This window comes from Orcinus orca, chromosome 4, assembly GCF_937001465.1.
Source record: "Orcinus orca chromosome 4, mOrcOrc1.1, whole genome shotgun sequence".
NCBI classification, from domain to species: Eukaryota; Metazoa; Chordata; class Mammalia; order Artiodactyla; family Delphinidae; genus Orcinus; species Orcinus orca.
Genome location: NC_064562.1, coordinates 93,741,009 through 93,755,584, shown reverse-complemented (window position 1 = coordinate 93,755,584; position 14,576 = coordinate 93,741,009). Strand labels below are relative to the sequence as shown.

General features: G+C 35.8%; 1 protein-coding gene across 6 annotated transcripts in view; it reads right to left on the bottom strand.

Annotated features, from left to right (window-relative positions):
• Positions 1–14,576, bottom strand: part of ARAP2 (ArfGAP with RhoGAP domain, ankyrin repeat and PH domain 2) — a 199,375-nt gene that overhangs the window by 53,035 nt on the left and 131,764 nt on the right. For all 6 annotated transcript variants that reach the window (XM_033421634.2, XM_049709607.1, XM_033421631.2 and 3 more), the window contains 2 exons: positions 12,100–12,174; positions 9,222–9,339 (listed from right to left, as the gene is read on the bottom strand). In XM_033421634.2, the coding sequence (XP_033277525.2) occupies positions 9,222–9,339; positions 12,100–12,174 (193 nt within the window). The remainder of the gene's footprint in view (positions 1–9,221; positions 9,340–12,099; positions 12,175–14,576) is intronic.

The window sequence follows — 14,576 nt, the reverse complement described above, 5'->3', positions numbered from 1 at the left end:
CAGCTCATGCAGCTCAATATTAAGAAAACAAGCAACCCAATCCGAAAATGGGCAGAAGACCTAAATAGACATTTCTCCAAAGAAGACATACAGATGGCCAAGAAGCACATGAAAAGCTGCTCAACATCACTAATCATTAGAGAAATGCAAATCAAAACTACAATGAGGTATCACCTCACACTGGTCAGAATGGCCATCATCAGAAAATGTACAAACAACAAATGCTGGAGAGGGTGTGGAGTAAAGGGAACCCTCTTGCACTGTTGGTGCGAATGTACATTGATACAGCCACTATGGAGAACAGTATGGAGATTCCTTAAAAAAACTAAAAATAGAATTACCATATGATCCAGCAATCACACTACTCAGCATGTACACAGAGAAAACCATAATTCAAAAAGACACATGCACCCCAATGTTCACTGCAGCACTATTTACAATAGCCAGGTCATGGAAGCAACCTAAGTGCCCATTGACAGATGAATGGATAAAGAAGATGTGGTACATATATACAATGGAATATTACTCAGCCATAAAAAGGAACGAAATTGGGTCATTTTTTGAGACATGGATGGATCTAGAGGCTATCATACAGAGTGAAGTAAGTCAGAAAGAGAAAAACAAATATCGTATATTAACACATATATGTGGAACCTAGAAAAATGGTACAGATGAACTGGTTTGCAGGGCAGAAATTGAGACACAGATGTAGAGAACAAACGTATGGACACCAAGGGGGGAAAGCAGTGGTGGGGTGGCGATGGTGGTGTGATGCATTGGGAGATTGGGATTGACATGTATACACTGATGTGTATAAAATGGAGGACTAATAAGAAGCTGCTGCATAAAATAATAAATAAAATAAAATTCAAAAATTCAGAAAAAAAGATTTCTCCTTGATAAATGCTCATTCATATACATCTGTTTTATGTAAGCATCTTTTAAAATACATCACAAGTTCTTAGCATAGAATTAACAAAAAATCACAGGCTTTTAAAATTACAATCAAAGTTTCATAGGAAATTGTTTTGCTGATCAAAATATGCCAATCAGTTAATAAAATGTTATGACAGTAGCATATGCTGAGAAAAAAAGAAATTCAAGCTTTTTCACAGTATACTGAAAATAGCATAATTGAAATAGCAAGAACATAAGCTCTAACATGAAGATGTTGATGTCACTTTCCTCGTACCATAGCCTTTATAAGTGAGTTCAGCTCTTTCATACTCTCCTACATGTGAAACGAATAGTACTTGGCTTTTCGTTTTTGGTTAAAGTAGTAATTAATGCTAATGACAAACAACAAAGCGTATGTCAATAGCATCACACTTGTATATGACCCATGCTATTTTAATTGGTAATAAAATCACAAGTAAAAAAGACCAAATATATCACATTCTCCTTAATACTGGTCTCCCAGAGAAGTTCAACTACTTGCCTAAAGCCAAATAGCTGGTAAGGAACAAAGATTTGACTCTCAAATGTATCTGACTTTACAGCCCCAAATCATAACTACTACACTTGGTTTTATTTTGGACAAATATGTAAACCTCCCCATGATGATTTTCACACATGTAATTTTGCGGAAAAAGTATCAACTCACCAAGGTATTTCTGAGGACTAAATAAGGTAATATAAGCAAAGTGAAAAACAATTCAGTTCACACTTTCTCCTTTACTTTCCTATCCTTAGTGAGAAGATGGTAAGGAAATAAGATAGTTTCAACATCCTATATTTAAAGAACCTGATGATATTGCAGTTGGATTGGCAGTGGGAATGATAACCTTAACTGCAAAACTATCTGGATTGAAATAAAAGCGTACTCTCCTTTATTACAAGATTAAATTTGTAATGAGACTTCCAAATATCAGAACATTTATATTAAAGAGGGTCACCATTACAAGTAGATACAATAGTGATAGTTCTGAAGTGCTCTTAGTTATACTGAAATATATCACAGCAGACATAGAGATAAATATAGATGTGCAAAAAATTAGCCAAGTATATTTTTCACATCAGTCTCATAGTATGAAATACTTCAGGAGAATGAAAATCCTGAAGATCCAAGTTCCTGCTTAAAAACAGAGCTGAGAGCTTCCCTTGTGGCGCAGTGGTTGAGAATCTGCCTGCCAATGCAGGGGACACGGGTTCGAGCCCTGGTCTGGGAAGATCCTACATGCCGCGGAGCAACTGGGCCCGTGAGCCACAATTACTGAGCCTGCGCCACTGGAGCCTGTGCTCCGCAACAAGAGAGGCCGCGATAGTGAGAGGCCCGCGCACCGTGATGAAGAGTGGCCCCCGCTTGCCACAACTAGAGAAAGCCTTCGCACAGAAACGAAGACCCAACACAGCCATAAATAAATAAATAAATAAATAAATAAATAATAATTTTTAAAAAAAGCTGTAAAAAACAGAGCTGAAAAATGGGTTGAAAAGATAAATATTTTAAATCGTTAGACTGTCAAATGATACAATTCTAAAAGAAAGAGGTAAGAGGCAGGAAAAATGGACTGAGTCATCAAACGTTGTTGGAATATAAATTCCTACAAATAAACAAGTTTTTATTAATAGTTACATTTACAACCATCTGTCATGATAGATTTTATGCTGTGTAAGTCAGCTGGCATTAGGGCATTATTAGAAATAACTAATTTGCACACTATCTATAGCATTAAAATTGCTGAAAATTCAGTGTAGTTATTTAACAACAGGTCTGGACGTGGTTCTTTTGCTAGGTAATTCATGTTCTCAATAGTTTAAAATCTTGTCCACAGAATTAAACCTGGCCTACCTTGTTAGATAGAGAATTATTCATTTCCACCTGAAATAACAGGTGTTGTCCTTAAACTTCTGGCAGTAATGACACAGGATTTCCAGAGACAATTATGACTTCCTTAATAATTATTTTTAGTGCCAAGCCTAGAGCCATGCAAGTCTTTCTCTGTCCTATCCACATACTCAGAGGGTGACAGCACTTGTGTCAATCAAGAGAAGAGCTAGAAAGACTCTGATTAAAACTGAACTGATCTTCCATTTCATAGTAGCTATGAAGAGAAGGAAGAAAACATTTTGTTATGATATTGCTGTGTAGAAAGTAACTGCTTCACAAACTTGAACCTCTCAGTGAGGAAGCCCACTTAAATGAGGCCCCGTGGGCAGTTAATTTTTTTCAGCATATGAAGAACCTAAGGGGTATGGGACTACATTGGCAGGGTACAGGTTCATTTTTAAGGTGAAGCATTAAAATAACAGTGTACTTTGTAAGTATGGTGAAAGAGATACCCTCTCCTAAGGTGGGTTTCAGCTTGTCCTGATGATTGCCTGACATCTTTCAAAGAATGAAACAGAGAAAGACTTGTTCTCCATCTAGTACAAATTTCAAATGTCCCACAGGCATTCATTTAAAAGGAAAACCTACTTATAAACTAACAGCTTAGAATCTAACTCAGCTTTACATATAAATTCTCAAAATATTTTATATGGTTTTAATGTGGTATTTTTTTCCCCCATGACTGTAACTACTGTATGAGCAAAAAAAAAAAAAAAGATTGTGCTTTGTCTGTCAGAACTTTTCTAAGAGTTGTTTACCATTTGCTATGGTCTGAATGTTTGCCCTCTCCCCAGTTCATATGTTGAAACTAATCCCCAATGTGATGGTATTATGAGGTGGGCCCTTTGCAAGGTGATTAAATCATGAAGGCAGAGCCCTCCTGAATGGGTTTAGTGCTCTTATAAAAGAGATCCCACGAGCTCCCTTCTATCATGTGAGGACTCAGTGAAAACATGGACATGTGATCCAGGAAGCAGGCTCTCACCAAACACCAAGTCTGCTGGTGCCTTGATCTTGGACTTCCCAGCCTCCAGAACTGTGAGAAGTAAATTTCTGTTGTGGAGTTCTGTTATAGCAGGCTGAACAGACTAAGATGCCATTTCACCAATGATGGCAATTCTGCTAATGATACATGAGTCACAAACTGACATGCTTGTATCAGTCTGCATTTGTAGCTGTCACATCCATGATAATTCCATTTATAAATTTAAGAATATATTTTCATTATCTTCGACTATATAGGAATGTCTGAGCATTTATGTATTATAACACATATTTTCTTCTTACTTATTTCTATAATTAGGTTATAACATTTTTTTAATGGGTATAATAGAGTATCTCAGGAGAGTAAAGGGACCAAACAAAATATCTATTATACAAAGGGGGCACTGGAAAAGACAGGGTAGAGGACTATTGCTTTAAAATTTACAGGTACCTAAAATAAAATCCAGCACTTCTGGTTCACTTACTTATTTATCCATTTATTTATTTATTTATCTATCTATCTATCTATTTATTTATTTTTGGTTGCTTCAGTTACTTGGAGGATTTATATTTACATTAGGAAAAGCACCAATTCCCTGCTGACATTCTTCCTATCAACTACAATCTTGTGACTACCAATGCCTTCACTTTTATCTTCTTTTTACACTTCACTTTATCTTCCCTGCATGTTACTAGAAATAAAGCTCTTAACATTTCAGAATTTCAGGTGGAGCACACAGGTCCCATCTGCTCCAGTAAGCCAACATAATCACAGGCCCCTTTGTTGCTTTCTTAGCTTTATTCCTCTAAAAGCAGTGAAAATAATCTTAGTTTTCCCTTCTGGCAATTTCGACTTGAATGGTTGACCAGACATTAAAACCATGCCAAATTTGAATTCCTAACTCCATCAGATGTATTCTTTCTTGATGTACATGGGGTGTTCCTTTGATTACATATTTGGACATTCACAAGTCAAAACAGCTTGAAGTCTCCTAGTCTTTTTATATCTTCATCAAGATAACTTTTTTTTAATTAGCGAGAAGGAACCACCACCACCACCACCACCAACAACAAAAACCCGACTCCAATCTTACCATTTGTGATGTACTAATGGGCACATGCAAGTTGATAATTAGTCATTTTCAGGGTCAGCCTCCCTTCATTTTCCCAGGTGAAATTTAAAAAGACTGTTTCCAGATACATTGCAATCTCTCTTCTAGCTCTACATAATTCTTCCTATCCTCACCCATTCTGCTTACTCCTCTCAGTCCAAAAGACCAATGCCCAAAGGCACAGACCTCCAGAGCTGTGACACAGGGATATGCTTTGACTCAACCCCTGAGAGAACAAGGGTGGTAGCGAGAGGATGCTTACCCCCAAATCCACTGTTCATTTTTTGCTGTGGCTCTCCTTAAAAACAAACAAACAAACAAAAAAAAACAGCAACAGAAGCATGCAGGAGACCATCAGCTGTCTAAGATCTCACCAGGGCTTTGATATCTCCTAGTGGTTCCTAATCTATAAGCAGAAATTACTTTTTTTGTGCCTTCCATATTTGGATACATCTATCCAAGCAGCAACAATCCCAGTCACTCAGGTTCAGAATGCACCCCTATCCTGTTCCACCTAAGTTAACAAGATATTGAAAATATGTTCCACATCATACACTATACTAGAGGTACCAAGAGATATAAAGATCTAAAATATATGGTAAATCCTAAAGAACGTAAGGCAGAGCCAGGTTACTATTCTACAAGTCAGATTAGTATGCAGTATTATAGATCTTTAAGCAAATAATCACAAAAGATCAGTGAGAACTATATTCATCTAATTACCATCTTGGAGGAAGGGGCATTTGAGCTGGATCTTGAAGGATGGATAATAATATGGATAATGAAGAAATAATGAAAGGGTATGTATTTATATATTGAAGTATAGTTGATTTATAATATTAGTTTCAGGTGTACAACACAGTGATTCAATATTTTTATAGGTTATACTCCATTTAAAGTTATTACAAAATAATGGCTACATTTCCTTGTACTGTATAATATATCCTTGTTGCTTATTTATTTTATACACAGTAGTTTGTATCTCTTAGTCCCCTACCCCTATCTTGCCTCTGCCACTTCCCTCTCCCTCCCTCTGGTAACCACTAATTTGTTCGCTATGCCAGCGAGTCTGTTTCTCTTTTGTTACATATATTCGTTTGCTTTACTTCTTAAATTCCACATATAAGTGACTATATGTGGATATAACAGAGCACTTGTATTTTTCTGACTTATTTCACGAGCATAACACTCGCTAGGTCCATCCCATTGTTGCAATTGGCAGAATTTCATTCTTTTTTACGGTTGACTAGTATTTCACTGTACATACTCTGTATATACATATCACATCTTCTTTATCCATTCATCTGTTGATGGACACTTAGGTTGCTTCCATATCTTGGCAATTGTAAGTAATGCTGCTATGAACTTTGGGGTGCATGTATCTTTTCAAATTACAGTTTTCCTCTTTTCTGGCTATATACCCAGGAGTGGAATTGCTGGATCATATAGTAGCTCTATTTTTAGTTTTTTGAGGAACCTCCATACTGTTTTCCATAGTGGCTGCACCAATTTACATTCCCACCAACAGTGTACTAGGGTTCTCTTTTTTCCACATCCTTGCAAACATTTGTTATTTATAGACATTTTGATGATAGCCATTTTGAGAGGTGTGAGGTGATATCTCATTGTGGTTTTGATTTGCATTTCCCTGATGATTAGTGATGTTGAGTATATTTTCATGTACCTGTTGGCCACCTACATGTCTTCTTTGGAAAAAATGTCTATTCAGATCCTCTGCCCATTTATTAATTGGGTCATTTGGGGGGTTTTTGCTACCGACTCGTATGGGCTCTTTATATATTTTGGATATTAACCTCTTAACAGATATATTATTTGCAAATATTTTCTCATATTCTGTAGGTTGTCTTTTTGTTTTGTTGATGGTTTCCTTTGCTGTGCACAGCTTTTAAGTTTAATTAGATCCCGTTTATTTTTCTTTTTGTTTCTTTTGCCTTGGGAGACGGATTCAAAAAATATTGCTACAATTTATATCAAAAGAGTCTTCTGTCTATGTTCTCTTCTAGGAGTTTTATGGATTCAGGTCTTATATTTAAGTCTTCAGTCCATTTTAAGTTTATTTTTGTATACGGTGTGAGAAAATGTTCTAATTTCATTCTTTCACATGTAGCTGTCCAGTTTTCCCAGTACAACTTATTGATAAGACTGTCTTTTCTCCAGTAATGAAAGAGTTTTAAAATGGTTTTAAAACAATATGAGAGAGTGGCATGGACTAATATATACTACCAAATATAAAATAGATAGCTAGTGGGAAGCAGCCGTGTAGCACAGGGAGATCAGCTCGGTGCTTTGTGACCACCTAGAGGGGTGGGATAGGGAGGGTGGGAGGGAGGGAGACACAAAAGGGAGGAGATATGGGGATATATGTATACATATAGCTGATTCACTTTGTTGTAAAGCAGAAACTAACACACCATTATAAAGCAATTATACTCCAATAAAGATGTTTAAAACAATAACAACAAAAATGATGAAAATTAAAAGAAAAAAATAAAACAATATGATCCTATTTGTGATTTAGAAAGATAATTCTGGCAGTAATGCTGACAATTATCTTTTACTCACAGGTATGATGAAGCTGGTAACCTAGCCCCTCCCCTTAAAATTAAACAAAAATCAAGACTTTACCACCATTGAACCATATAGTAATACAAAAGTGTGCTTCACTTATGCAAAAGATTTTAATTGTATGGCAGCTAGTACTAGGCACTGTGCCAGGGACAGAGACTGTACTAAAGATAGAAGAAAAGAGAGGCCCTCCTTCCTTCTAAAGAGTTCTCATCAAGAAAGACAAAAATAAATCCACATGATAGGCATTATAAAAAAAGATAAAGACAAAGTGCAATGGAACACTTAGTCTGGGTTTTAAAGGAGGTAAACAGGTGGGCCAGAGGGGCAAGTATAAAGGCACACTTGGGAAACACCTGCTTGCACGTTAGTCAAGCACAAAGGGTAGAAGTGACTGTCTATAAAGAAATGTAAAATGAGAAAAGATGGTAAAAGATCAGAGCAGCGGAAACCCACTGCTTAGGGAACAGACAGAGGAAGAAGAACTGACAAATGAGATAAAACGATTTGAGCACCAGGAGGAGAATCCAGGCAGCAATGAAAATAGAGTGAACACTTTCCAAGAAAAAGGGAACGGTCATTAGCAATAAATGCCACGGTAAGGACAAGCAAAGTAAAGCCGGAAGCAAATCCACTGGACTTGGCAGTTAGGGGTCACAGGAGTCATTTGACAAAGCACCTTCTGTGAGTGGGGCTGACTGAGCCCGACTATGGGCTAGACAGTGTGAACTGACACCGAAGGACCAGTGTCACTGAATCTTGGCAATGAATATTGGAAAGTAGTGTTTTAATACAAATTATATTTTTAAAGAATTGTGCACAATAAAAAGCAAAAAAGGAATAAAAACATCAAGATGGAATAATGAAAGACAAAGTATTTGATAATCTCATTTCATTCTAACACTGATTACAAGACTCCTAATAATACAGGATGAGGTATTTTAACATTCATTTTTAATTTTTGTCTTGAGCTTGTGGGTGGCAAGATTTTACTTTTGGCAGTTTGACATCTATACTTGAAAGGGTCCCAAGACCTTAGCAGGTATCAGCTAGACAGATGGTCAAGGTACAAAGACGTTCTGCATCTCATTTTTTTTTCCTAGAGGTCTTTAAAACCAAATGGTGTCATTATAATGTTAGGCTTATTACTCTTGGGGCAGTCAAGGTGTTTTAAAAGCTCTCTTTATCCTTCTGCATCTGAGATAAAAGATGACAAAATACCTGATTCACTCCACTAAAGATGAAAAAGAAAAAATGAAAAATAAGCTTCTGCTAGGCTTAATACAATATTATTTTTAAAAATAATAAATAACTTTTTAAATCAGTACTCTTGTTCTTGTTAAATAAGTAGCATACAGGAATAAGGTAGAATACGGTGGATAGTGGTGGTGACATTTAGACTATTGTTACAAATCAAATTGCTTGTTCTTATAAATAAGGCCTTATTTCCTGAGGCAACAACATACATGCCTAATGCTTTATACTATATGTTTATGGTCAATAAAATAATTACTTTGATGAGTAAAATCATAGGAGGGCAACCTCAAGTGGCACTAACATACATCAACACATGCACTGAGGTAGAAGGGAAGTCATAACGAGATGTTAAGCTTTAGAAAAACATAAAATGTTAGTAATGACTTGTCACAAAAATAGTATTTCTTCATACTTTAAGCAATTTAAGAATCCCTAGCATGAGAACCACTTACCAAGCTCTTCATTTTCTATGACTTCAAATGTGGCCCAGATATCATCTTTTGTAGGAATTATATTTTTTATTGCTAATATGTCATTAGTTAATTCTTCTGCTTCCATCACGGGAGATATCTAAAAGAGAAGCAAAATTTCTTCAGAATATATGTCAGACACAGAAGTGGCCTTTGCTAGGGCAGTAATACTCCCCCATCTACCACCTAATGATACTCCAAATTTCCTCTTAGTATGTTTACCTAGCTTCTCTAAGCACATGGGGAAAGCCTATTCAGATCTTCTCCATATAATGTAATATATTTTAATGCATGTGTAAAAAAAAGATCACCATATAGGCATAATCAGAGAGAATGTTTTTTTCTCACTTAGTGAACAATTACATCACTCAAAAAGGGAAGAATATACCTACTCATACTAAGACCTTCCACAGACATTGGATCCAATGGTCTTCTAGGGGTAAAACTTTTCACTCAGTTCTATAATTAGGAGTTCCAAGGAGTTTGGTTTATTCAGCTTGGGCCCTAAATTATACACAGTTGACTGCTGTCTGCCATGCCAAAAAGCCCCAGGGTTTTAGTGGTCTGTGGTGTGCCCCACCATGCCAAGTGACAGATGGTGGGACACCGAAGTATGCTCGAGCCAGGCTTTCAGGGCACAGGGCAGAGTCTGCAGTGTCAGCCTGGGGGTCAGCTCTACAACAGTCCCAACGCCTCAGGCCATTATATAAGCACGCCATCTTCTTCAGGGACTTTGGGGATTTTTGATTTGTTTCTTCCTGGTTTTGGTTTTGCCAGTCAGTCTTACAGGTATGTTGGCCAAAAGCAAGTTGGCTTTCTCCAATTAGAATTTAGTTATAATGTTAAACAAATAGAAGATGATTTAAGCTTTAGAATATTGCAGCTGCAACTTAATTATACACGTTTTCAGTAAAACTATGTACCTATTCAAAAATTTCTTAGAAAATGTGCTCACTTCCCTTTCTCCTGTCCATTACTAATCTTAAGCACACTGCACATATATAAATAACATAAAACATTTCTCTTACAGGTAATTCATATAGTCTATCTTTTGGAGTTCATGGAATTTAGTGCTTTCTTTGGAATATATTAACGATACAGTGAAGTCCATTATTTGCTATTTAGAAAAGCCTAATGTAATACAACCTTAAAAGAAAAAAAACATTAGCATGGGAAAAGTAGAGCACTTTAAGCAGCTGAAACATCAGTAGATGAGTCACTTCAGTGACACCATTCATCGGAATGGCTTTACACTTTTTTAAGAAGTGTAGCCCTTTCTTAAAATAAATAATGAAACTGAGAAACCAAACTAGTGAAATAGTCAGCAGGGAGTTCCTCAGGTTGACTTAGGAATGTAAGACTGGGACTCATTTCCTTGTCCTAGATGACACCCAAGGCCCCTCTTAAGAATGCCTAGAACTCCACGAAGCACATTTTGGAAATCATTACTCTAAGCAATATACACATCAGTATAATGATCAGCAGGTTTGGAATATGATGATTAAGGTTTGCATCCGGGCCTGAATGCTATTAATTCCCAGTTTCTACTCATATAAATGTGAGCCATCACCTGTTTCAAATACCTCCTTGGGTTAAGGTAATGATCAGCTGAAATAAATGTAAGAGTTGTGCAAAGTTTTAAGCATTAAACGCATGTTAATGATTATTTTTGTATAGTTTTTGTTATGTTTTTCAAGAGAATTTAGAGTTGTTGTAGGTGAAACTGGACAGTCCTTTATGTGAATATACTTAAAATAAGCACTTTGCTCAACTGTAATAACTTTTGTTATGGCTTTATTAGTCAGATAAGATTAAAACGAGCTACTAGAGAGTTTATGTGTAAGTGGAGTTAAGTCATGTGCTTTGACTACCTCTTCCAGCATTAGTGATGGACTTGGGCTGATTAATCTCTACTATTTCCTCATGTCCCCTGTGATGAACATCACATGTTCAGCATAACAAATAGATGGGGACAAGGAGGGGCAAGGCAGCTCATGTAGTTCAACTGCACAACTAGGCGAGTAATCAGTGCCAAAGAGTCATTATGTGTAATCATTAAAAAATATAAAATAATAATTACAATATCTTTGACCTAAGTGAAGTCCAGAAATATCTAATGTTAAGACCCTGTTTAATCTTGGACTTTAAAAGTGATAAAAAGCTAAAGCTGAATTTCTGCTGTTAGATGGCATCATGTCTATTCTGCCTACAGAGAAAGTAGTCTCACTCTCGCTCAGGCAGACTAAGTACAGAATATGGTAACACGAGAGGGATCTTTTTAATTCAGAACAAATGGCTAACTAATGGTCTCAAGGAAGAAGAGAGTTATTGAATATTCAGGTACATTGAAAGACTGGAAGCTAATGTCTAGGATACAAGGGTGGGGGATTAATAATAATAGTACTACTAGTAGTAGTTATTTATTAAACACTTATGTACCAAGCAATTTGCTAAGTGTTTCATAGGCAGGATCTTATTGAGTCCTCACATCAGTGCTATGATGTAAATACTGTAATGTTCCCTCATTTTACAGATCAGAAGATTGAGACTCAGATGGAGTATATACGTTGCCTAATGTTGACAAGGAAGAAAGGAGAGGAGCAGGTGATTGAGCTCAGGTGGTTTTCCAGAACCTACAGTACGTCCTAACCATAACCTAAAGAACATAGGATGGTCTCTTTCCAACTCATTAAAACATGGAATTCCCAGAGGATATTGGCATGAAGAGTCAAACTTGTCATGACTTGAATCGGACATGTAAAATAAGACAGAAGAAACAATAGAAAATTCAAGACATGCAAACTAATGCTAACACTTATGACTTCCAACAGTACTCTTTACATCCATCTTTAGGGCTCACCCGAATTATAATACTGCAGTCAGGTTCCTTCCTTTCTACATATACTTCAATTAACAAATCTCCGGCCTGGGAAACCTAGAAAAGGGCAGATGTGAAGAGAGCAAATGTAAGTATCTTGCAAGAACACACACATGACACTTAAGATGGTTAGAAAACCCCAGTCATATTTCTAACGATTTTATAATAATGAAATGAGATCATTCCCCCTGTTAAGTTGCATAATGATACCCATTTTCTGGATGTGGTTGATTAAGGACAAGCAATCTACACAAATGACATAGTTAGCAAACTCAATCGCAATGCAGTTTTTTCTCTCTTACTCCAAAGTTTAGTGACCTCACATACCCTTAACATTCTTATTGAGATAATGAATGTGGCTACAGTGGACATAAAGAGATGATAAGTCCAAAAATTGAAATTTGAAGATAAATTAGGTCAGAGCTGTGTTAAAATTACAAATAGAAAAAGTATATTTAGCAAATAAAATTAAAAGTGAAGTGATAGAATAAGGAGATAATAAAGTTTTTATTTTAATTACCTTTAGCCAAGCATCAAGTGCTAGGTTATTTGGGTCACTGTTATAACCAAGAAGACACACTAAGTGAAGAATACACAAGCCAGAAAATAAAAAGCGTAAGATATCACTATGTAGACTGACAGCACATGTGGAGAAGATTAACAAAGAACGAAACGAATCTTGAAAAATATTTTGAGTCGCTTTTTTCAGAAATTCCCTTAAGTTATATAAACACTTGGAAATAATATCCATCACTCATTTTTAAAAAAAGGTCATAATGGAGGAATGATCTTTCCACAGTTAAATCTGCCTCAGAATCAACCTGATGAGTAAATTTAGTAAATTTTTTCAGAAATTCCCTTAAGTTATATAAACACTTGGAAATAATATCCATCACTCATTTTTAAAAAAAGGTCATAATGGAGGAATGATCTTTCCACAGTTAAATCTGCCTCAGAATCAACCTGATGAGTAAATTTAGTGGAAAAACATTAAAAATGTACTTTGAAGAACTGCTCTTAGTTATTCTGACACTACAGGCTTAGAAAAGCTTATTTCCAATTTTTCTTCCTCACTTTTGGTGCTACATAAAAATTCTAGGGAAGAAAATATACAGTTGACATTTTTACTTTTCCCTGTGTTTGCATAAACAACTCTCCAGGAAGGACACATTTTAAAAATTAAAAAACCAAATACAAAGAACTCATAGCATGCAGCCAAAAACAAGAATAGCTAAGAAATTCAAACAGGGATAAGACTTAGAGACTGTCAGGAAACTACTTCAGAGGAGTTTTGAATGGACTAGAGAAAAACTCCAGCAAAACAACAGATTTTTTCCAAACTGTTCTACTTTTCTTTCCCAATTACTCTATTTTATAGACAATTCTTTTCTTGTTTTACTGACTTCTACTTAATCAGAAAGCATTCAAGGCTCATTTCTTTATTGTAGTATGAATATAAATGATAAACTTGCAGAATGGTACTCATACTTTATCCAATAACAATATAGATAGTGCTGCCAAAGAATATCCCATGGGCTCACACAATCCTTTATTTCATAACTGAAACTCTCCCTGAAAAGCAAGAATCCAAGAGAACTAACTGATAAGGAGCCACATTTTTTAGTGTTACTGCTAACTTGTCTGGAGGCTGCATTAATTACTTTGGGTCAAAATGGAGGACATACTGTCTAAAAGAATTAATGTCATAGTATTAGTACTCGGGGAGCTAGGCACTAGGATGAAAGCCTTTCCTCACATCCCTCATATGGAATGATAACTCCGACAACTTCTCTAATTAGTTGTGTGTATTTCAGGAATGAGGTGAACTTAGGGTTTGACTAAGAAGGAAGCATTGGCCTCATCCTATGAGTGTATCTATATGGAGAATTTATTGATACTTGACCCACTTCTATTATTTGCATTGGTACCCTGAATCCACTACAATTCCTAGTTATTAGAAGACCAACTTTAAGAAAGTCCAGTGAATATTCATCAAACAAGGAAAGGTACTCTAGAAAAGTATAGTGCAACCTGAACACACAAATCTGGTATGATGCAACCAAGGAAAGCAAGAAAAGATCTAGAAAAGTCAACTTAAGACATAAATAACGTATGTTACAAAGAGCACAATAGAAACATTCCCACTAGTGCAATCATCCAAGAGCATGCAAAGCAAAAGCATATAAGAAATAACTTATTTCAAAAGGATAATGGAAAGAATCATTAGGGAGTCTGAACTTTCAATTTATTCTAGTATTTCTTTTGACTTTAAATGCTTCTTTTGAAATCCACTAATATTTTCAATAGTGCTTTTATAAATGAAAACTGATTTTAAAAAGGACATTTTGATAAGATTAAAACTGATTTTTCCATCTATGTTTTAAAAAATTTATATTTGCATACTTTGGCATTTTGCATATATGCAATGCTACAGAATTTCATGACTATTTTATCTAGGT